Here is a 24200-nt window from a genome sequence, read left to right on the forward strand (position 1 = left end):
AAGAAAAAATACAGGTACAGTCAAAGCAAAGGAAAAGCCACAGACGGTCCAACCTACAGGCAGGCAATTCATCGAGCACAGAAGTAATGGAGACCGACACCATGCCTGCCAATGCTGAATGACAGATGGACACCTCCCCAGGCTCTACTGACTCAGTGACAGACAGACTTAAATAACAGAGCAAATCAGCTCTTACAACACTGCACTTTCACCATTTCCTCGAACACAGCCACAGGCTAGAACCAATCAAAACACACAATGTTTAAGTGACTTCTACTGTATTAGTAAGTATTACTTTTCATTGGTATTTGCGGCATTGATGCCAGACCAAAGTATCACAGGCTGAGTATTTTAACACCATTCAGTACAAAGAGGAGTGTGATGCCCCGGAGGCTTAGAGGTTAGACAATTCACCAACATTACGACAAAGCTTTCTGTCTCGGGCTGTTTCAGGACAAAATATTTAAATACGCACAAGGAGAACAGGCACACATGGTACACAGGTCTGAACTTGTCGCTAAAAGCACAGCTGGTGTATCTCCTATTCTCAGACAAAATTTTGTTCACATTTTTCCAGTCTCATAGAAAGCGCAGCATGTTTTGCAAAATACTCACAACCACTTGTAACTTAGAATCAGGGTTTAAACAATAAATCAATTAAGCTCCGCTTCATAATGGACGTAGCATATTAGCACAGACACTCAACAGAGATACACCCCTCAAAGGTCACTGGACAGTGGGGTGATGGGGGTGGAATTTCAGCAGCAGGGGAACCGGGCGCTGAAGAAGCCATGAGCTGCGGTGAAAAGGAGTCTGCTTCTAACCTGAGAGATGACTTCTGCGTAAACGAAGTCTACTAAGGGGAGACCACACCTCTGACACGATGTTAGTGCCACATACCACAAAGAAAAGCCAGCAACAGCGGCACTGGTAACGGCCAGCAGTGATGTCATAATTAGTTCATTTAAAAATAACCATGCAACACTGAATGAACGAGGCTGAATGTGAGGGACCCTGGGAGCAGTACACACCTGTAAGCGTACAAGACCTTTACAACAAATACACAGGAGCACAAAGTTTCACGATAAATGTGGCATAAATGCTTTCTTCAAAGGCTCAGGCAGAGCGAGAAACTCCAAATGGCGGTACCCTGAAAACATGCGCCACCATGTCCTGTCTGAGAGCAGTTTCATCACTTCAGTGACAACTGTGTGACTCCCCTGCAGCACTTGGCAGGGGAACGGATTTCTCAGGAGGAGACCTGTGGAGGCTTGATGGGCCTGCTTAAGACTGAAAGAGGGAAGAGAAATGGATGCTGTCCAAAACCCAAAGGGCCGCAGTATCATCGCCACCCCCTTACCTCTCTATTTCTGTCTCTGCATCACTGCCATGATCCAGTCACCCCTTTCCAATTAACACTGAAGCATAACAGCTGAGTAATCATGTGGAGACATGATTATTGCAGTCCTCACAGAATGGCTGCTTTTAGCCAAGTTGCCCACTGTCATTTTGTTGTGTGACAGGATCAATTCGTTTTGAACATGGCTGCAGGTCCAGAATGCCTGAAGCACTCCATTCACATGAGAAACACTCTTGGTTTTGAGTTAGTGTACTAGACAATAACATACTTTCAACCTTTTTTGTTGGAGCATTCACAACTTCCTGTTGTATTTTTAGGCCTGTCCGAGCACTGAAATATCCATTGTAAATTCAGGAAGGGTAGCCCTCCAAAATATGTGTATTCTACCAACTGAGCTATGCAGTCATGTCACATTCATCTGAAGTGCATGACCTAACCAGCAGGCAGACTGCATGTGCAGAGACACTCCTGAATGATTATTTGGGGAGTGGTGGAAATCCTCCCTCCGAGATCATACTATGGTCTATTACAACACACCAGCCCCAGCCAGCACTGGCACAGTCATTATTCAACTCCAGTCTGGGGGGCAAGCTAATGGTCGCCTAAGGATGACTTATTTAGTTGGATGCACAACCCAGCCACCTCCAACTTCTCCACACTAACAGGACCCAACTGTTCTTCTCTTCTCCCCCCCCCCACCTTCACACAGGTTGAAGAACGTATCTCAGACTGCCTGACACCGCCCATTGGATGTCCTCCCATAACCTCAAACTCAACCTAGACAAGACTGAGCTGCTCTTCCTCCCAGGAAAACAATACCTACTGCAAGATCTGTTCTGCTAACCTAACTCCTGTTAGGACGGAGTGTAGCACAGTGGGTAAGGAACTGGGCTTGTAACCGAAAGGTCCCAGGTTCGATTCCCAGGTAAGGACACTGCCGTTGTACCCTTGAGCAAGGTACTTAACCTGCATTGCTTCAGTATATATCCAGCTGTATAAATGGATACAATGTAAAATGCTATGTAAAAAAGTTGTGTAAGTCGCTCTGGATAAGAGCGTCTGCTAAATGCCTGTAATGTAATGTAATGTTCATCATCATCGACAACAACCAGTCGACTTTTGCTAAGAGCGCAAAGAACCTTGTGTGACTCTTGACAACAAGCCATCCTACAAGGCCCTCAAAGGCACAGCTCCTGCCTACCGCGACGCCATGGTTCAGCCATTCGATCTGCTACATCGGGTGAGCTGGCCGGCCCTTCCCTGTAACAGGCTGGCTGACCCCTCTCTGTGATAGGCTGGCCAGAACTGGGCCAAGTCCAGACTCTTCTCCTGCCTGGCTCCCAGGTGGTCGAACGACCTCCCCCCTTCAGTCAGGACCGCAGAGACACTCCACAGTTTCCATCACAAACTGAATACTCATCTCTTCAAGCAACACTTCACTCTCAGCTCAAGCGACAGCACCTGGCACGGGTCATCTTAGCCTATACACCAGACTTATTGCTTGCTCATAATGCACTTGTGATTGAACCCTAGTGTGATGATACTACGAGGCATTGCTATTGCTTGCTTTGTTGGATGTATACATGCCTTTTGCTTTGCAATTAGCATATATGTATGTTCTGTAGTCTACTCCATATTGTCAATGCAATGGAAATGCAATTTTGACATTGCTTTTTTGGCACATAGTTAATCACTGACCCTGCCAGAGTTGAGTGTTAACTCCTGATGCTGTACTACTTTGTGAGTCACTCTGGATATGAGCGTCTGCTAAATACCAAACTGTCCATTGTGATGAAACAGCATCTGCAGAGAGCCCTACAAGATCTAGTGGATCATGAATTCAGAAATGGGAGAGGAGGAGTGTGTGAAAGGAGAGATAGGAGAGAAGGAATATGTGAAATGAGAGATAGGAAAGGAGGAGTGTGTAAAGACGGAGGCTCCTCTCACCGTGGAGGAGTGCAGGGAGCTCCTCGGGCAGGGGCAGAGGGGAGAACTTATACTTGCTCCTCTCCAGTGGGGTGACCTCCTCCCTACATACACAAACACACACGCAAAATCAACAGCAGCACTCACACTGGCCATCTCACACCATGAGCCAAACCTCCTCTATAAACTACACGCTCTTGTTCATAATCCTAAACAACTTAACCTGTGCCATTCTGATTCCTGAAGTGACAGTTCTCTGCCCATCTTCGTAAGCAGCAGAAATAATGCAGGCAGCAGCTAAAACTTGCGTGTGCTTTTGGGGCATCTCCCACTTACAAACAGTCAGGGTTGATACAAAAGGTACAGCTCATTCACCCATGAATATGAAATCTGCACAACTCCAAAAGCAGATATTCAAATACAGGTCTGGTAGAAATTCCTCATTCAAACAGCCTGGGCTAGCAGTAGCCTGAACTGATCAATGGAGACTGAGCTGGACTGTGAGATTCTGTTCAAATTACCCTTATTTTGCATTGTGTTACAGGCAGTCACTGCAGAACTAGCAAGACTTCTGTTTCTGAACATTCACTTCCCATTGGTCACTATGACTCTCAATGAGACTGGGACATGTGGAATCACAGCAGACCACATCTCTGTGGTGTTCTGTCCCCTTATGAGACCAGGATTATATTCATATTTGCTTGGTGTGTACTCATGTCCCTGCCCCTGAACTCCTGGTACCTCCCCTGCCCTCCCCCCACCCTGCCCCCTCACCCAGCCAGGCGTCTCCTCCACGTCTGGTAGGGGTCAAACAGGCTTTCACACAACAGCAGCCCATGGTGCACCACTGCTTGTAATGACTGCTTATCTTCTGGCTGCTCCTTGAGCTGAAACAAGCACATACAGATTTACATCACACTCTGTATCTCAACTCCATACACACAAACACACCTGCTCGGGATTTCGGGACTGTGCGTTGACTCTACCACAAAAACCAGGTGCTTAACTTAAGACCAGGAGTTAAGTATAACTGAACATTTATGTTTAAAAGTAAACTGAAATTCCCAGATCCCAGGCTTTGCACAAATCCAATAACGTCTGAGCATGCCTCACAAATGGTACATTCACACAAACTTCAGCCGGCTTGACTGCCAAATACACTGACAGCAGTCGAATACACTGCAAGTTTGCATCTTCTTTTGGAAGATTAGCTGCACACTGTGTATTGCTAATGGGGATCCTAAATAAGTAAATAAATAAATAAATAAATACACTGAAAGCACTCAAATGCCCCAACAGCACTCAAATACCCTTATAGCACTGAAATGCCCAAACAGCCCTCAAGTACATTGACAGCATTCAAGTACACTGACAGCACTCAAATACACAGACAGCATGAGCACTTACTCATGCTCCCTACAGGCCCTGCCTCATCACAGCTGGATGCTCGTCTGCTAATTTGAATGAAGATGGCAGATTAAAGACAGAATATGTCCACTGCACAACTCTACTGGCAGTACCAGTGAAATTACACCTACTGGTGTAAAATCAGAAGTAGAGTGCAGGTGTAAATTCGACTTTGGCTGAGTATAACTCCATAGAAACAGTTTTGTCCCAATCTCACTAAACAATGTAGACTCCTCTAGTCAATCTCATGAAATACTCCACTTGCTCCAAAATGTATAAACAAGAGGTATCATTTCTGTATTCTAATCTATACACTCAAATCCTAAATCCACTCTACAGCAGGCATATAAATTCAGCCCAGGCACAATAAAAGCAAAGGTCAAATACATGTTAAAATGAAGAGAGGGGCACGCCCAGCTGGTGGAACCGGCCCAGGATCCCTGTTTCCAGTCAGACTGGTGTGAGGATGAGAACGCGCGTGGTCACCGCCCTGAACCAGCGATGCCTGACGTGGCCACACCATCCTGGAGCTTTCCCCAGCCACAGGCCTGCAGCTCAGTGAGCGAAGGCTGGATAAATGCCTCAGTATAACACGGCCTAGGAAAACCAGAGATGGAAGGGCACGGTGCTGTAGGAAATACCTTCTTTAAGAAGCCATGTTAAACTGAAGTTGAGACTCCCCGTGGTAATTAAAGGTTGTAATAAAGGGGGGGGGGACTGGAGTCCTGGCTAAATTCCTAATCTGGCTCACTCAGATTTGGCCAAATAATTATCACAAGAAACACTTTATACTGTTCTACATACAGCCAAGAATTTCACTAAATTCTGCAGTAGTAACACCATAACAGCTGCCCCCTCAGAATGTCCAATATTCTCAGCTCGCAGCCTACCAGATCCTCTTGCTTACTGGAAAGGGAAACATGGTTTCCTCATTGTGCTCAATTTACATAAACAAACACTACAAACCCTACATGTCCTGTATCCAATACCTTGCTTAGTTTAGGGCCACATGACCTCTCATAGATGAGACGAGATGCTTACTTATGTAAACAAAGATGAAACAGTCCTTGCCTTACTTATCAGAACTTTCATTACTTTGCTTTTGATCCTCAGTGGACAGAAGGGTATATTCTCCATATTCAACCTTTTAATTTTGATTCAGAATAACCTGAATGATAACAATTGGTCTGCAATGCTTCTTTCCCGGTGAAATCTATACACATACACGTGATGTTCCTGTTTCAAAATAGCATGCAATTCATTGCTCATTTCAGTTTGCCGGACAATGGAGAGCAGCCATAGAGCAAATCCTATGATTGCTCTGTTTTCCGCCCAGTTGAAACAGAAAGAAAGACTAGGTGTTGCTGATTTAAAATCTTCTACATTGGACATGCAATCCAGCAGGTTCTTAAGCCCTATTTAAATCAATAATAATCTCAGACCCAGAGAAAGAAATGACAAGGGTTCAGTCAAGAGTCAAGACAAAGATTGGTTGAATCAGGAATTTGACTGCCTGGTTGGAAGGAAAGCTAGCAGAGACACTGTGGTCTTCCAGCAGCAGGGCAGAGTAGCTCTGTGTACACTGTAGCCATCCATAAATAATGTGTCATATGTATGACGTGCCCGTCTACCATGCAAAAGCACATAAAACAGGCAATGCACAGGTGTTACAGTACAATTGTGGGAATGCAGCTTGGAACACTGTTCAGCACATTCTCTCTCTCACACACACACTCCTACACAAGCATGCAGATGCACGCACGCACACACACACACACACACACAGATCATGCGAGAAGGTCAGCCACAGGCTCACTTCTGCTTTCTAATTAAACTGTTCTACTTAACTGATTAAAGGGGCCATATTGGTAGCAGAGATGACACAACCCTTGTCTGTTCAACAAAAAAAATGAACTGAACCTGTATTTGTACAGAAAACTGGAAATGGGTGTGGCTTAAACTGGAAGCTATGTAGATGAGAAAATGCCAGTTTTCTGATGTAATGTACATAGACTGCAACCGGTTTCAAAGCACCAAACTCACACCAAACTGTGACAAAGTCATATCAACCATGAAGCAGTACTTATACACAACATTAACCAAGATGTTCTAAAAGACTAGCCATTTCAGACAGCTACATTTTATATCTCTGTCTGAGCAAAACTAGTGTTAGCTCCAGCTGCACCAGACACAGCAGGTGCTGTGTGAGCAGGCAGCTCAGTCAAATCCAGTTTATCGTCTGAGTTCTTTGCCAATATTAAAAAAAAAAAAAAAAACAATACTGGGCTGCTGGTTAGCTAGCCAAACAATCTAGCTACGAGGCCTTCTACTAGTCACCCTCCACAGATTATATTTGTACTGGATATGGACCCTTCGGGACAGCAGTATAGGTAACTCCTGTGGACAGCAAAACACAGACTTTGGAGATGCCAAGCCCTGCTGATTTCAGTCAGACATATCGGTGTTACTATGCTGGCTGATCTGTGCAGTATCTCTCTCCCTCCAACGAGTCCCCTTTAGAACCCTTTATGAGACAGAATAAATAAACTTCAAAACAAATAAATAAGCACAAAACAAAGAAAATGCACAGTTCGTTCTGAAACGATTTCAGAAAAAAAAAAAAACTAATATTCCATGGTAACACGGTTTTTGGGTGAGTGATATGGAATCACTGTTACTGTGTTTCCTCACCTGGGTCAGACAGAAAGACAAAAGCTTGATGGTCTCAAACACAAAGCCGGGGGTTTTGTCAGGGTCAATGTTCTCCATGTTCCTGTAGGCACACAAAGGCACAGGCCATTACACACAGAGTCACAGTCAGGTGCCTGTGCTGTCATCCTCTCTACTCCGCACGCTTTGCCATTTAAATGAGAGGACACAGGACTCCACTGCAGACGGCTGTTCGGGGAGTGGTGGGAAAGGAGAACAGAAGAGAGGAAGATATTGCAGTCATATTTCAGGCTGTTGGTGGGTGTGTAAGCCATTAAAGAAGAGAGCTGGCAAAGAGGGGAAGCAGAGCGAAACAGAAGGATGGACATGAGGTGGAAAGGAGAAGTTGAGAAGCAATGGAGGGGTCCAAGGAGGAGGACGGTTGAGCAAAAGAGAGGTAGAGAAGGTTGCAAAATAGGAAAGCGGAGGCTGGCAGTGACGGACAGCGGTGACTGAAGGCTGGGAGAGAGAGCATGCTGGGAAGGGAAGAAGGCTGCTGAGAGGCAGAACCACAGGGAGCGCAGGAGCAGCTCTGCGTACCTGCAGATGATGATGAAGAACTTGATGAGCAGCAGGGGGTGAGGGATGCTGCTGTTCTGCTCCTGCCCCGACAGATGGAGGGCGCTGTGCCAAAGCTGGGTGCTGAGCAGCACCAGGACCTCCCGGGGGAGGAGAGGGACCTCTGAGCAGCAGTCCTCCGGCCTGGGGCAGGCAAGCGAGGCTGGGGTCAGAGAATGGGCCTGCATGCCCCTACCGAGCACACTAACGTGCATCAGGGCCTGACTGACTTACAGTGAGAGAGCAGACTGTCCTTGCCTTGCAAAACACTTTCCACACACAAAACTCTTTAGTATCAAAAGTACTTATTTTATTCTAAAAATTGGGATTAAATGGGATTAAAACTGTCATTCTCTAGTCAGAAAATCTATTTATGAGCTATGAAGAAGCTGTATATGAAATCATCTCCCCAGAGAGTCTATTACTGGACTGTAAACTCAGTATGTTTCAGTAATACAGGCTGTTAAATACAGATGTACAGTGCATAATAAGATAATAAGAGATATTAAAGGTTCTGAATAAAATGTTGGTTGAAAAAATGAGATGGAAACAAAAAGAGGTAAAGGTTTACAGTAGCCAGCACCGCTGGGGTCGGTCGTCTCACATACATTTTTCTTCCGATGTTACAGAAATAAAGTGTCCCTAAAATTAAGCCTTCATTCTTCAACTAAAATGAAGTGGAACGTTTGCAAACCAAACTTTGCATTGCTCCCTTGTGAGACAGCAACCACATGACTCCAGGGTGTTGTTGCAGCATTAAAAGGCACCAGAGTACAATTGTTAGAAAAACAAATCAAATGAATACTTGCTTATTCTGATTATTATTTTTATTTCTCTTTTCACAGAAAATCTCTCAATATCTTTGGTTGTACATGACAGCTATAAAATGGAAGGGAAATAACGGCTACTTTTTCTGAGAAGTTGCTCAGTAACAGTAACTGTGCAATAGCCGTGTCCATACAAGGTAGTGCTACAGTCTGTTGTTCTAAAAGGAAGGATTAAAGTAATAATCTCGAAGTTTTTCATTACAATAAATGTCTGTTAAGTCACTATATATCGCTGAATTAGGTAACACAATGGTGATTGAGCCTATTATTATATTTATATTATTGTTATTATTATTATTATTATTATTATTATTATTATTATTTATGATTATAGAACTGGCTGTCTGTGGCGACATTCCCGGGAAAAAATCACAAGCGGCGCATAGTTAGTGACACGTTTTCCATCACCCATCAGTGGTTGGTCCGCCAGAGAGGGTAGGGGGAGCTAACGCAACAGGCTTGCTCTTCAACTCACTTGTGTGTGAGCGGCGTACTGTTTTTTCCAGTGTTTGCTAGCGTTAAGGTGGGGGGGTTATGGAACCCTAATAAGTTTTTGTTTAACATGAGAGGTCATATTATTTGTTGATGTAGATTTCATATTACATTTGATGACAATGTAACATTACTAAATTACATAGCTATTTGCACAGCTAACGCTAGCTACTGGACCATGTCAAGAAAGGCAACATTAGTTTAGACAACGTTGTGCACAGTATCCATCTCTCATATCAGGTAACGTTGCGTTAGCTAGCTAACTAATGTAATTAACACAATCTAATGTCAGCTAACAATTAGAAAAAACGCTAGCTAACGCTACCGCCCGGTACCGACCTCGCAAACCGTCTCTCGAATGCAATGCTACCTTGTTGCAACATTGCAATGTAGCTAACTAAAGGCCAGTTCAGATCTATGATTCGCAACGAGACTGGATGCAACTTGCAAAATTCCAAGACGTGTGATTGTAAACGTTCTAAAACTGCACTTGGCGATTTGACAAGGTGGGTCTTTTGAGACCCTAGGCAACGGCTTAAGACGCTCTGCAACCAACCAGTTCACACCGCTGCAATTTTCTCTGCAACATTCTAAAACCGTTTCGTCTCGTTGCGAATCATTGATCTGAACTGGCCTTAACGTTACCGTTATTTACATTGCCATCAAGTTCATCAATATATTGATCGGAATAAAGCCGGGGTATAGGTGGAGCAGAGAGGTCTGATTTCTGCGTAAAGATGTCAAGCCGGAGAAAACTAAATAAAAGAATACGGCAGTATGGTTTAGCGTTGTTATTATTTTATTACGCTTCCTCATATGTTCCTTCAGCCTTGATGCCCTGTTTTGATGAAATCTCCTTTGTTTTTGTTTTATTCTTCTTATTCTGATTGTTAATTTAACACCCAGCTCAGCTTTATTCTCGAACAGTTTAGCTAGCAAAACCAGAAACAACAAGTGAGTTGATTCAGAAATATCACACAACAATCATTCACGAAAAGGACTGTTCATTGTGCACGAGATACATAATTGCACGAGCCACAGCAAATCCCACAAATTCTTCTCTGCAGTGTAAGATGTTCATACCGAGCAAAAGGTGGATAAATAACGTTTGTGGAAATTGATCATCACTAATTTTACCCCTGCTGCAGCATTTTACCCCGGCTCGGCAGTGTAAAGACAGCTTAAGTTAGCCTAATGTTAGACAATGAATGAGTATGTACATAACGTTATTGTATAACAATCATTTTTTATTCAGTAAATAATAAGTGTAATAGTTGACATGGCCCAGGTGCCAACTGACTGACGTCACACAGGCGACACTGGTTGGATCCGGTTGGATCTATGGGAAGTGAGGTCCAAAAACACACCTGCAATTACCACTTCTCACCATTGGTACCACCAAAGAAAATGAAACGGAAATCTTCGAGATTGTAACTTTAAGGGCAGTTGAAAAAGCCATCTGAATGGGCTGATGACACGGCTTCAAAAAAGCATTGTGGGATTTGGGAGGACTCACCGTCTAGGCTCCAATGACTGCACCTCGATAAGCTTCTCGAAAGAAGCCACAAACGCCTCCAGCCACTGCTGCAGATAACCCACATCTTTCTGCAGGGTAGAGGGAGAGAAAACACTATTTTATATTTGTCTGGGACTCACCTCTCGATGAAAAGCAGCAGTTCAGTTCAGTATTACCACAATGGGTCGGTAAAAAAATTTATGTAAACATACAAACATACACCATTATAATCACTGTTTACATCCATGTGGAACACTGCACACTTGCACACATATGTAGACAGACACGCACAAAGTTACTGAAAATAAAATCTACACACTGTGGTGCTCAGTGTAATCACAAATGGAGAATTCACAAATCAGCCCTCTACATGTGGATGTCTGTAAGGCCCATTTGTGTTTAAAGTTTTTCAACCCAAAGCTTTAGTCAAATGTGGTCTAACTCAAACTGTGATGTGATCTGACACTCCAAGGACCTACACAGCACAGTTTTTGGTAAAAGACTCTCGTCCAACCATGTTGCAATGATGCAATCTCAGCTCCAATTACACAACAGGCTATCCAATCTGTGTTCTCATATATGTAGATATTTAGCAAGTCATTTTCATTATATGGAAAAAATGAAGAAAACAAAGCAATAATAACAAAATAAAACCTTACACCCATATCTAGCCCTGAACACACAATAGATCTCATCCAGCCTCAGGGTCATCACAATGTAGTCATTCACCATTCATAAGAACATGAAACTTTGTCACGCTGAAACAGTCAGGAAAAAAGCATCAAAATGGCAGATGCAACACAGTAAGATCAGTCATTACACCACCGCCCATCACACTGCATGGCGAACACCAGATGAGACCATACTCTATTACTTTGGTAAAACCATAAAACATTTCAAGTATCACATTTTTCCAAGAGGACAATTTGGCTGCCTTAAAAGGATATACTCATTGTATTTTTTTGGTTACAGGAATGTGATGGGTTTAATTACGGCTCTATTCACTGCTGTATCTTGGTTGGATGCTCATGTTGTGCACTTGGTGAGAATGCACCCCTTTCTCAAGCCTGTGTTCTGTTGACAGCACAGCCTTACGCTGAGAATGGAGATCTTAACTGCAGCTGTCTTCACCCCAGAGAGATAAAGAGTACATGGCTGTCTACAGTGTTCTCTCCGGAGAGGCATAACGTTCTCTGAGAGTGCACTGTATCTGCACAGCCTGTAGAATGCAAGGGGGTGAGAAACTGCATATGACATGAATATGACCCATCTCTTTATCAGACAAGGGTTAGGGTTAGGGTTATACTGCTTGACAATACTTCAAACATGTCTTTGAATTGTGTAACCAAATGTTACTAGAAATTTCATTTTCTTCTCCCATGCGTGACTTACACTCGAATGTTTTATGAATGCAAAGGTAACACACAGCAAGCAACGTGTGGGCTATCCATTTCACAAGCACTGCTACCTGGAGGTCACATGCACTCTTAACCCTTCGGATTTACTCCCTGAAACAAAGGCAAGGTGGAATATACAGGCCACCCGAGTAATGACAGACTGGTTTTATTTACAGAGTGGCGGAGGCACATCCATGTGCTGAAGGTATTATAAACAGCAGCCTTATCGACCACGCACTTCCTGTCACTCTCACGTCTTATCAGGGCCATCAGCTGAGCACATCCTGCTGCCTTCAGCGGCGCCCTGAGACAGCCCTGAGACAGCCCTGAGACAGCCCCGCTCCCGCTCCAGTAGCACAGCCTCATTAGTGAGGTCACAAACGGCCCCCTCTTCCAGCCTCTTCCACCGCCGGACCGAACGGTGACATCAGCGCGTTCCCCGGAATCCAAGCGCATTGGACACATTCCGCTATCTTTGGGAGCTCACATAAAAGACATCGTTCACTGAAGCTGCGCGCAGAACACTGCGTCTCTGACTATATTTAGCGGCGACCTGTGACAGTCAGCATGGTTCTTCCGCACCTTTCTCATCATATTGAAAGATCTCATGATTATTGCGATTTAGCATTCAGACTAGACATGACACCAGTTGGGCTGGTGACAGACAGACAGACAGACAGACAGACAGACAGACACACACACACACACACAAACACACACACACACACAAACACACTACATCAGCAAAACAAAGACCTCATCAGTACCACTGGCACAGGGTTCACAGTATATCTGTTCCTTCATAAGAGGACATACCCAGGGCCAAACAAACACTACATAAACAACAAAAGCATCCACCCAACAGCAGTCTGCTTTCTATGAGATAATAGCACCAAAGTCTTTTCCTGTGTGTGTGAAACATCTACACGATTACAGCCTCACACATAAACAGAGTCCCTGCAGTTATGCACTACTTTCGCCTCCTTACTTCCTAAAGCAAATGTTGAGTTTCTGCTCCATGTATACCCCCCTGCCCAGCCCAGCCCAGCGCAGCGCAGCCTGGCAGACCCATACTCCAGCAGAGATCAGGCAGGAACGCGCTGCACGCGCACAGCTGGGTCTGCTCAGGTGCCCGCAGCGCGAGCTTCCTGTTGTGAGCTCCGCTTCCCTGCCCGTGCTCTTTACCTGTGGCTCAGTGTCCGCGGGCCAGTCCATGGCTCATTTCGGGGGCGCGCGCGCTGGGGGAGACGGAGGGGCCCGCCCCGGGGGCGCAGGCTTCCTGCGGCCTGGTGGAGGGCGGGAGACCCGCGGTGAGCGAGCCGCACTTCAGAGCCTGTCACAGCGCCGCATCCAGCCCCGAGATCAGCGCCCTGTCTCTCAAACCGCCTCCGCTGCTCGCTCGCTCGCTCTGTCAGGCCACCAGGAAATGCCAAGTCACTTTAACCGAAACGCACTTCCTCCACGCTGCAACTGAGCCTCCTCAGAAAGCCTTCCTCTATTTGTCACTGCGAGTCTGTGCATGCACGTCTCTCACACTCTCTCATGCTCGTTCTCTCTCTCCCCCTCCCCCTCTCTCACTCTGAAACAAAAGCAAGACACACATGAACACTTCTCCAGAGCTTGTGTCAGCGCTAAGTCAGAGATCGGTGCATCTGGGGCAGGGGGGTTGTGTGCGGGTTTGTACATACGTCACAGTGTGTGCAGTTGTCGGTATTGGGGTCGGATGTGAAAGTGATAAGACTGCACTTGTGTGTGTTCCTGATGCCCTGTCAGAAGCAGACAGGTTTGTGAAGGTGATCACAGCCCATTCACCTCCTTCTTCCATTAAAACGCTTCCCAATAGACTAACAGTCTGCCTGCACCGACAGAGATGTGCTCAAGTCATGGCAACTTCTTCATTCCTAACATGTCCAGACATTTCCATCACACACACACACACACACACACACAGAGGCACACACAGGCACACACACACACAAATATGAAGTCACTAGTGCACAACAAGAGGGCCTACAGTACACGCACAGCTGAATTTTAACACTGGAGGACTTTTAAAGAATGAAGAACGGGTCCCCACCTGCCTCAGACTCCATCAGCCTTGGAGAGACTGTACCACCCGCCTGGCCCTCAGAGCACACCCCGAGGACAGACTGGCATGAGGGAACTCTGATCCTCAGTCTGAGCTGGAGCTAATGGTTCAGCAGCACAGAGTCTCAGACCTCCCCATGTGCGGCCAGCAGGGAATGAGAGCAGAGACTGCACCCGTCAGCAGGAGGCTGGAGAGTAAAACCTCAGGAGAGACCCTGCTGCTGTACCAGACAGCTGTACCAGACAGCCCTGCCCAAACCTCTGCAGAAACACGCAAGTGTAGAACCGGACACTGTCTGAAGCAACGCAAGGCCTGAAAAGCTTCTAGTGATCAGATGTAGGCCCAATAAAAAAAGACCAGTAAAGCAGGACAGCAAAACTGCTGTGGAGGAAAGAGGAGGTTAAGTTGGCCAATGCCAGGAATACCACTGAAACACTATGCAGTTTCAGAACAGAACATTCTCAGCCTGTTCTCTCAATCAAAATAAAATCAGAAACAGGTGAATCACGGTGCAAAAGTAACGTCTGACATCACCTGGGCCAAACAAATAAGCTGGTGCGCAGACAGAAAGCAAAGCCAAACACGTCTGCGTTGAGCCTACATCTCAACCGTCTGGGAATTTGCAACACTTTCCACTTACTTAATAGCGGTTACAAATCCTAACACTGTTTCACAGCAGTGCTGTTCCTCAGCGCCTACACAGAGCTGACCAAGGGCTACATGGTCACGGCGTGCCCTTTCATGCGCTAATGGAGGGCAAACTGAAGGCTGCGGTAGAACGACTGAAACACGTTTGTAAATTTAACACATCACAATGTCAGCCTTCCCCTTCTGCTGTGCATTAAAATGTGCTTTACAGCCGTGGAGCTCTTTGTGATCCAGGTCTCCTCATTCAGACATACTGCAGTTACCTGGGTTACAATGCCTTTAGCACATGCCTGGCCTGGCCTCGAGTGTCAATCTATTCCTGTTTATAATACCAGGCTATTATCTGGGTAAGGGCATCCGGTGCTGCACACCCACTCAGCAGCACACGGATTTAAATGGCAGCAGGCAGTGGAAAAGACATATTGTTGAGGATTTATTTTTATCAGAACTGAACATTTGTAAAAGATGTATTGAAGGAGCAGAACTGTGATGAGCTTTTTCACAGCTCTGGAAATTCAATGAGCAATACATACTGAAGGAAAGAGCGCTGTGCCACATACACTACCGCCTCTTCGCAGGTAGAGCAGTCCGGCTCAGTCATGACAAGCAGAAGCACATCTACTACATTTAAAAGTGCATGAAGATGGAAAATGAACAAGCGAAACGACAGAGCTGTAACTGTCGGACAGGCTGTCCTGTGATTTCACCAGAAGGCCCGACCCTCAGCGCCGGTGTGCTGTCGCAGTGTGGGAGCCACACAGGGAGTGCGCTGTACACAGTGACTCAGTACCCAGCCAGGTAATCTGCTGCCCGGCCCCACTTCCCTTTCTCCTTGGCATTCCCACCCCACCAGGGAGGCTGCATCAGCTTAGAGTTCACAGCCCTCTCTGTTTCTCTCCTGCCATTAACCTTGAAGCAGGGCACCCTTCTTATCAGTGACTAAATGCCATGTCACACTCGAAGGCCCAGCAGTCTGCAGGAGCCTGAGAAAGGCTGACTCACAGCACAGAAGCTCACAAGCTCATTTGTTTGACACGTTGTTAGCCAGACCTGTGAAATCTATCAGTGTACAAGTATGTACATGCATACAATAAAATCCACACAATGGGTGAAGATCAGCCAGTAAAACGCCTTTCCTTTCCTCCTTCAGCTCATAACCACAGGCTCAAGCCCTGGCATGCTCCAGACACACTGATGGACACAGTGAAACACAAAACTACTCAAAATACCTAGATATATACTACCTATACACCTTTAAATACCAAAAAGGTTTCACTGAATTAGCCGTTAATATTTAACTTTGTTCAGCAAAATAATCATTTAAAAGTGGATAGGTGAAGATCGACTGTTGGAAGAAATAGGCCTAGGCCTATTTGTTGAATTTTACTTAGAACTGACTTGCTTCCAGTCATTTACCATCTTGACTCAAGCACCCGAGATGAGGAAGAATAACCAAGTCTTCAGGTATTGCTAAGAGAGAGATCATCCCAAAAACCAGTATTATTAACGACCAAAGGTAAAAACATAATGTAAAAACTATTTCCTTTATCATTCTGAATTGTATTAATACGATTTCCTCCTTTGTATCCCCAATTTGGAATTCCCAATGGGATCTGTCTGCACCCACTGCTGCAATCTCTGCTGTTGACTTGGGCAGTCATTAGTGCAGACAGGCATGCGCTCTGCGCTGCGTGAGAAGCAGTCTCTGCTGCTTATCAGACTGCGGCGTGCAGGCCAGGCTCGCAGGACGACGCCGCGTGCAGCTCAGCTGGCGGACGTGCAGGCGTCTGATTCGTTAGCAGCGGCCGCAGGCGTGTGTCACGACACGGTCATCCCAGCCCACTGGCGCTTCGCAAAGCTCGTCTCTTCACTGCGCTATCCTCCGGCAATTTGGAGGCCGCAGAAGAGCACAGGCGTCTGCTAAGCGCATGCAGCCAACTGTACAAGTGAAAACTGTGCTACTGTACCACTAGAGAACTGCGCATTCAGACACATCACACACCCAACAGCCCACCAGCACAGCTGTGCTACTGTGCCACTGTGCTACAGAACTGCGCATTCAGACACATCACACACCCAACAGCCCACCAGCACAGCTGTGCTACTGTGCCACTGTGCTACAGAACTGCGCATTCAGACACATCACACACCCAACAGCCCACCAGCACAGCTGTGCTACTGTACCACTGTGCTACAGAACTGCACATTCATACACATCACACACCCAACAGCCCACCAGCACAGCTGTGCTACTGTGCCACTGTGCTACAGAACTGCGCATTCAGACACATCACACACCCAACTGACCAGACGAGTCACCACTGGGCAATGGTGTGGAGCAGCCCTGCTCAGTGATGACCTCATTCCCTTGACACCATGGCCAACTGCACCTCACCTTGCAGGAACCCAGGCCACAGTCAGTGCTGGCACAGTCAGGATCTGACTCTGGACCATGGGGAGTATCACTGCACCAAGAATCAGCACTTATCTAGGTAACCTTTTAGCACACGCAAAACCAACGACATGACCAATGTTTGGTCATCGCATTTGTTTAGCACCGATCATTGGTCGTGTTATGAGTCACAGACCACTGGTCATGTCATTAGTTTTGCAAGTGCCAAAAGGTTTTACGCATACTGAGGGTCTTAGTAAATCTGTCCCTTAGAGTTTCTCAGGACTACCGGTTCAAAAAGACAGCAAACTGGAAAGTCTCAATGTTCATTGCCACCAATATCATTCCGTCTTCTGGTACCGCTAAACAAGCTACAGGCGTCATTACTTCAAAGTAATTCACAAAAACCGGAGCGGAAGAGCTGGAGTCTACCCAGAGTGGTAAAAACAAACGCTGTGATGGGAAGGGAAATGAGAGTGCGGTCAGTTGTAAAACAGGACAGAGGCAAGAAGTGAAAGGGAGAGAAATCAAAGAGGCTGCAGCAGATCTGAGAGTGATACTGGGCCCTAACGGCACCCACAGGCACCTGATCAGGAACCACCACCCAACCCAGCTACTGGACTTTACCACAGGACACAGGCTGCAGCCCTTCCACATAAGAGAAATGATAATATATATTTTTTCCAAATCAAAGTGTGTTCACGGTCTCAGCCGAGCCAACGCTTTCTCTCCGGTTCTCTTTGTTCGAATGAGTTTGATTGGCTGCTGATTGTGCGCCTGCAGACGGGTGGGTGTCAGAAGGGAGGGGCGCAGCCCGCTTTCTGGGCGTGTGCATGAATGAACAAACACACAGGATCTCTCCCACGGGCGTGACGCAAGCCGCGGCGGGGAGCGCCCGAGGCACCGCCCCCGCGCGCTGACGTCACCGTCGGACGCGCTTCCCAGCGCGAGCCGAGGAGAAACAAAGAGCCGAGCGCTCCGGGCCTCCGCGGGGGAATGAGGACAGGCTCGGGGGAGCCGCGTGGGCCGCGGGTTATAATTAACACAGGCCTGATGAGAGGGCTGCCACCAGCGAGAGATACCAGCAGCGCTTAGGCCGGGAATGCCTTATCACTTTCCATTGAGAGGGAGAGAAAGAGGCTCTCAGTGTGCGTGTGTGTGTGTGTGTGTGTGTGTGTGTGTGTGTGCGCGTGTGTGTGAGAGAGATAGAGCTGTTCAATGCCGGATGAGAGAAAGGGAAAAGGAGAGAGAGAAAAAGAGAGGAGAGGGAGACGAAAGGAGAGACAAACTCTGCAGCAGTGTGGGTGAGACCTGGGTTATCACCGTTATGCCGCCTCGCCACGAGGCAGGCTGTCATTAGCCACTGCCATTAGCCACCCTGGGCTAATTACCGTGGACTTCCTCCGCTCAACTGCTCATTACGCCCCGCGCTCTCTTTTCAGTAATCACCCCTCATCACCCTGAAAAGCCTCATCACCCACCCCTGGGGGGTCAAAGTGAGCTGTCGACATGAACCTCTTCCTCAATCCAGAAACACTGCACCTAATGCCAGAGGACCAGGGGGGAAATCACCCTTAATCAAGAGTTTAGGGCATTTACCATGAAAGTGTGCATGGTCCTAGTAAAATCATGAGAGAAGAGGTGTTTTCTGAAATTTTTGGTATGTTTGGCCTTTCATAATGATCACGTAATTTACCATCATTATCGTCATCAATGACAACATTTCAGCAGTTGTTTTGCAAAGTAAGCACTTTCGATAAGCAGTAGTGATTGAATACATCACCCTCCCACACTGCAGCATTCTACCCGTTGCAATTCAGGAACATATCATTTGCACACAATGTGAGGTTTTAGATGCGCTGTGCATCTTCAGCGAATAATGCAGCTCCTATGACTTTCAATATGACTGCTCCGCCCCACACACTTCATGGATGCAAATGCCTTCCTCTCCCCATCTAGCATGGTAGGCACTTTTGTTACAATGTAAATAACTACTTAAATACTAGTAGCCATAAATGTTTGTCAGGCGAAAGTCACATTTAATAGGCAGAAGTAAGAGAATGGGCCCAAGAGGTGACACAGTGGATAAGATCCTCACTTAGCCACACAAAATGAGTGCTATTGGCACAAAATCCAATTGAAATCCAATCCTGTAAAAACCCAGCCATTTCATTGGTTTCATACATAAAGGTCTAGTCTATTCAAATTCTGCTTTTGTCCAGAAGACCACGCTTGCTGCTCCTGCCAGTAAGTTTATAGAGCTGTATTGATCAGAAATGATTCACTGTTTTTTGAAAAATTAATTCACTGAGCCAAGATCATCAATCCCCATTTGAGTCAGTCCTTCTGACCCACTCAGTTTGACACCCACAAACGAGCATTTATCATATTTACTGTAATCCTAGCATCAGGCGAATGCACGCTTGGCAAAGCGGAACAGGTTTAGCCTCAGCTCGTGCCACTCGAAGCATGACAGGCTGTGCCGGGCTGTGTTTATTCTGTGACCTACACAATGCACACGACTGCTCCCTTTGTTCATCCTTTTAGATCACTTCCCTTTTAAAAACAGCACAGAGCAGTGCGGGCTCATGGCTTTACTGAGAAACATGCATACTAGTGCCCAGCGATAATTCAGTATTCAGTCCTTTCAATTTCAATCTTCAGATATGAATCTCATATCAATACTGACAAAATGACATTTTTACTAATAATGGAATAGTGAATATAGTGAAAACAGCATAAATATTGTTTAACAACAATCCAATCAAAAACTACCTTAAACTAATAATGCCAACGCTATGGTATCATCGATATCTGAATCAGGATATTATTTTAAGTCAATGATATAAAATGCACATGTTTGTTTTTTTTGTTATTTAGAGCCATGTCAGCATCTAAGGCCATTTCATGGCAAGAACATGGTAATGATAATATTTCAATATACAGAAAGTAGAAATCGATCAATAGAAAACCAGAACCAGAAAATTAAATTAAATAAGATGTTTAAAATGTACTTGTGATAACAGCTCTAAAATTCTTTCAGGGGACACCTTGTTAAAAACATCTTTCATGGATCTTATAAAATGCACTTAAGTCTGCACTTAATTCTCCAAGTCAGGATACTCTCTGTATCACAAAACTATTTTTTATCAAAACTATACTACATTTCTGGTAACTGAAAAAGTGAGAAGAGTCACACAATAGTAACAGAATAATAAAGTGAAATGTTACCAAACTTTGTAGTGTTTTATTTCCAGAATACTTACAATCACTATGACATGTCATGCCATTGTCATAAAATGTTGAATCTATTACATTATGTAGATATTTTTCATCAATATATTGATATTGAAAGCGTTAATATATTATAGTATATATTTGCCTTATTGTAGACAAATAAGCCTCATCTCAAAAAAGTTTGTTACCAGATGCATGAAATATATGAAGGATTTGTGCATAAATAATATGTATATGTTTAAGTGCATTATGATCAATGCAACCATAACTGTATCTTCAGCAGGCATACTGAAGGCCCACTGCACATAGAGAAACTTTTAAATTGGTGAAGATGAAATCAGAAGCTGAAAAGTCACACAGGGAATCATGGGGGATTTCTGCTCCAGAGGGACACCTGTCTGATAGCCTGGCCCCTGGGGAACAGGGGAAAGCACATAAATCTCCTCTAATGACAGGCCTTAACAAGTAAAAACACACTGCAGTCAGTTTCACTAACCAGACTGAGAAGTGCTGAGATGGGGGCTTCCACAAGGGGAAATAATAGGTCTAACAAACTTTATTCAAATGACAGATTAAAATATGCACCCAATTTACATAGGCTATTTGATTCTGTTTCCTCTTAACAGTTAGCTTAAGCAGTCAGACAAACTTTTAAACCAGATTTTAACCCAGATATTCCTTGTGCAATGTCCTCCATTGATTCAGGAGCACACAGACATCCACAGGCTGGTCACCAAAGCACATGTTCTCAGCCATACCGCTTCACCCTGCACTGTGGTGCCAGAGGAGTGCACTACACGCACCGCTCACACACAGGCACTGCACGGGCACTGCACAGGCGCTACAGAGCACAGACACTGCACAGGCACTACAGAGCACAGCCCTGCTGATCACACACCTGCCTGGCCCATGCTGTGTTCAGTTATACACAGCCCCGTGGGGCTGCTGGGTACAGTCATCACAGGCAGGACTGGACAGCAGACACCGGGTACATCCCCAGACTCAGCAGCACATATTTCAGCACTACATAAATTACTGCAGATCATTTGGTCTTGGGTTTTTTTCTAGTTTAAAATAATTAAAATGTCACCTGACAACCGTCTTCTTTTTTTTTTTTTTTTTTTTAAAGGGAGTATTTCACTCTCTAGCCTTCCACATTAGTGCAGTTGGACAGATGTGAAGTATGATGTTTATGCTCTGAAAAGTGCACCTGATGTACACTTGCTCACCACAATGAGTCAGTGGTGTTTAGAGGGGCACACAAAACCCCTTCTCCAAACGTTACCAAAACGCTTCAAACTGCACCCTGCGCTTGTTTTGTAAACTCAGACAAGCACACGCAGCCTGACCCTAACTGCAGGGAGGAGTGTTTGAGGGAGCGTCTCGACCTGAGAAATGGCCACTCCACGCTGGCTGAGCGGGGGGATCTCCTGCTGCGTGAACGCTCCGCCTCTGAACCGCCTCCGCTTAGACCGAGCACAGCAGCACATAAATATGCAGGGGACACACGGTTTACAACAACCATGCCAGCGCAGGAAGACTCATTAGAATAGAAAACAGAACCCTGTTTATGGATACTGCACTTACTGGTGATGCATGGCGCTTCAAGCAGCCAGTGTAACTTCAGCTTCAGCACGACGCTATAATTGATGAATAAATCTGAATGTGGCTGGCGTGTTTGTGGAGCAACGTGAGGATGGCACCGTGCACTGTGTACAGATGAAGCCTCACGCAGAGCGAGCTGCCAGGTCAGTGTTCGCAGCTGCGAGAAGCTAAAATGACAGCCAACCTGCGTCGGGCCCTTTCAAACCAGCGAGCCGTTTGCACTGAGAATACACACACTTTCTACGAGCTCATCTCAGTCATAATAAAAGAGGCCAAGTTCACCAAAACAATACGGCGGTGACGCGGACTTTCCCCTCCGCTCGGGCCGAGTCAGTGGATAAAGTGGCCCGGCCCTTACTCATCGGCACAGGGCTCAGGTGTCTGCACGGTCGTTTGCATGGGCAAATGTGCCCGACAGCACTGCAAGACAAAGTGAATTGAAATGTACCAGAGATATTTGCGATGTCTGCAAACGCTCAGCTATTATGAGAAACGGGCGACTCTCTGACCCGTTTTCAGACACAGGCGATCGATGTTAACATACTTGGGCTACAGGCCTACTTCCTGGACCTGATTTCGGTAGGAACAGGTTGTCAATGTTAACCTATTTGGGACATAAAAATGAGCCTGGTGACAACCTTAACTGAGATACACATGTACGCATGATCTGACATTAACCGCAGAGAGGAGAGTTTCTTGAGAAACACCAAGTGAATGCTGACTGAGTGGGTAACTCTGCGGCGTGCGATTTCTCAGTCTTTGTGAATCATTCCAGCTTAGAGCACAGCTGTACATAAATACATTGTCAGGCCTGACGCATGCTTGGTAAATGAGATCAAAGTGAAGGTAGTTATTTTCATCGTCACAAAATCAATTACACCATACTCAGGCAAAACTTAGCACCAGGTTTGAACTTGGCAACAATGGTGGGGAGCAGGAGAGATGATTGTTTGCCAGTGTGCAGCTCCTTGCCTGTTTCTCAGTGTGTAGCTCCTGGTACCCGCACAGTGTGTAGAAGACGTCTCCATCTGACTCAGCTTACTGAAACAGGAACAGCTAGCTATTAGTTATCATTATTAGTTAGTTATTATAAACAGCTAGTATTCCACCTAACACCAGTGAATCCGCCATTAGCCTCAGCTGTGCTCAGCACTATCCCTCAGTGCTACTGCTGGGACCCCTTCAAACACGGAGCGAGAGCCGCACTGTCATCCCCAGAGCAACGCATGGAGCAGCTGATTTATTGTGAGAAAGCAGCTCAGCATTTTCCAGCCACCTCTGCCCTACTAGTAAAGCGAATCGTTACTATGCACGTGTGCTGGAAACGGTTTGTGTGTGGGCGACGCAGTCGCTCCGAAAGCTCTCATGAGTTAGTCAGACGTTATTAAAGCTCCATCTCGATTTACCGGTACAGAACAATAACAGGCGTAGAAGGCACAGTCATGCGAAATCGTCTCGGAGAACTTTGCAATTGTTATTTATTTTAAAGGTTGCAGTGAAACAGTAGAGGCATCAGGTGACAGGAAGAATGCATTATGCCATTGAAAGTATTGGCAAAATGAACAGAGTGATCACATATTCCCCGAAAAACTTGATCCACCTCCTTGGATTTTCTCTATCGACATTAAGAATAGAATATTGTTTCATTATTCTTCATGCTATCTTTTCATACTTTTTGTTTTCATTGTCATTACAAGAAAAATGGATGGTTTTCATGTTAGAATTTAGCCTAATATTTCCTGTGCTGGTACAATGCATGTGAATTACATGTCAGCAAAGTTGCTTCCACAAGCCCCAAACATTTTTTAAATATTGCTATACAATAACAAAAACATCCCCCTTCTGCTGTCATTGTTGTGCAGATTAGTACGGCCCTGGGTCTTAACAGGAAGTGGCTTTGTTTCTATACTGCTGTCCTCTTCGATGTCAAAGGAGGAAGTGGTTGGTTGGGCACTGCTGCTGTCATGAGCACATTCACACAGAGTGCGCACAACTGCTCTATCAGTCAGCCCAGAGCAGGAGCGGAAAAGGGTAGAA

At 45.6% G+C, this 24200-nt stretch overlaps 1 protein-coding gene across 4 annotated transcripts in view; it reads right to left on the reverse strand.

The window, feature by feature from the left end:
- nbeal2 (neurobeachin-like 2) overlaps positions 1-24200 on the reverse strand; it is a 78620-nt gene that overhangs the window by 46711 nt on the left and 7709 nt on the right. For 3 of the 4 annotated variants that reach the window (XM_035413488.1, XM_035413475.1, XM_035413469.1), the window contains exons 2-6: positions 10796-10884; positions 7943-8104; positions 7385-7466; positions 4061-4173; positions 3308-3390 (exon numbers count right to left, since the gene is read on the reverse strand). In XM_035413488.1, the coding sequence (XP_035269379.1) occupies positions 3308-3390; positions 4061-4173; positions 7385-7466; positions 7943-8104; positions 10796-10884 (529 nt within the window). Of the gene's footprint in view, positions 1-3307; positions 3391-4060; positions 4174-7384; positions 7467-7942; positions 8105-10795; positions 10885-13377; positions 13619-24200 lie in introns of those variants that run through there. The other variant, XM_035413480.1, reaches the window with a different exon arrangement.

The sequence above is a fragment of the Anguilla anguilla genome, chromosome 1 (genome assembly GCF_013347855.1).
Source record: "Anguilla anguilla isolate fAngAng1 chromosome 1, fAngAng1.pri, whole genome shotgun sequence".
Taxonomy (NCBI): domain Eukaryota; kingdom Metazoa; phylum Chordata; class Actinopteri; order Anguilliformes; family Anguillidae; genus Anguilla; species Anguilla anguilla.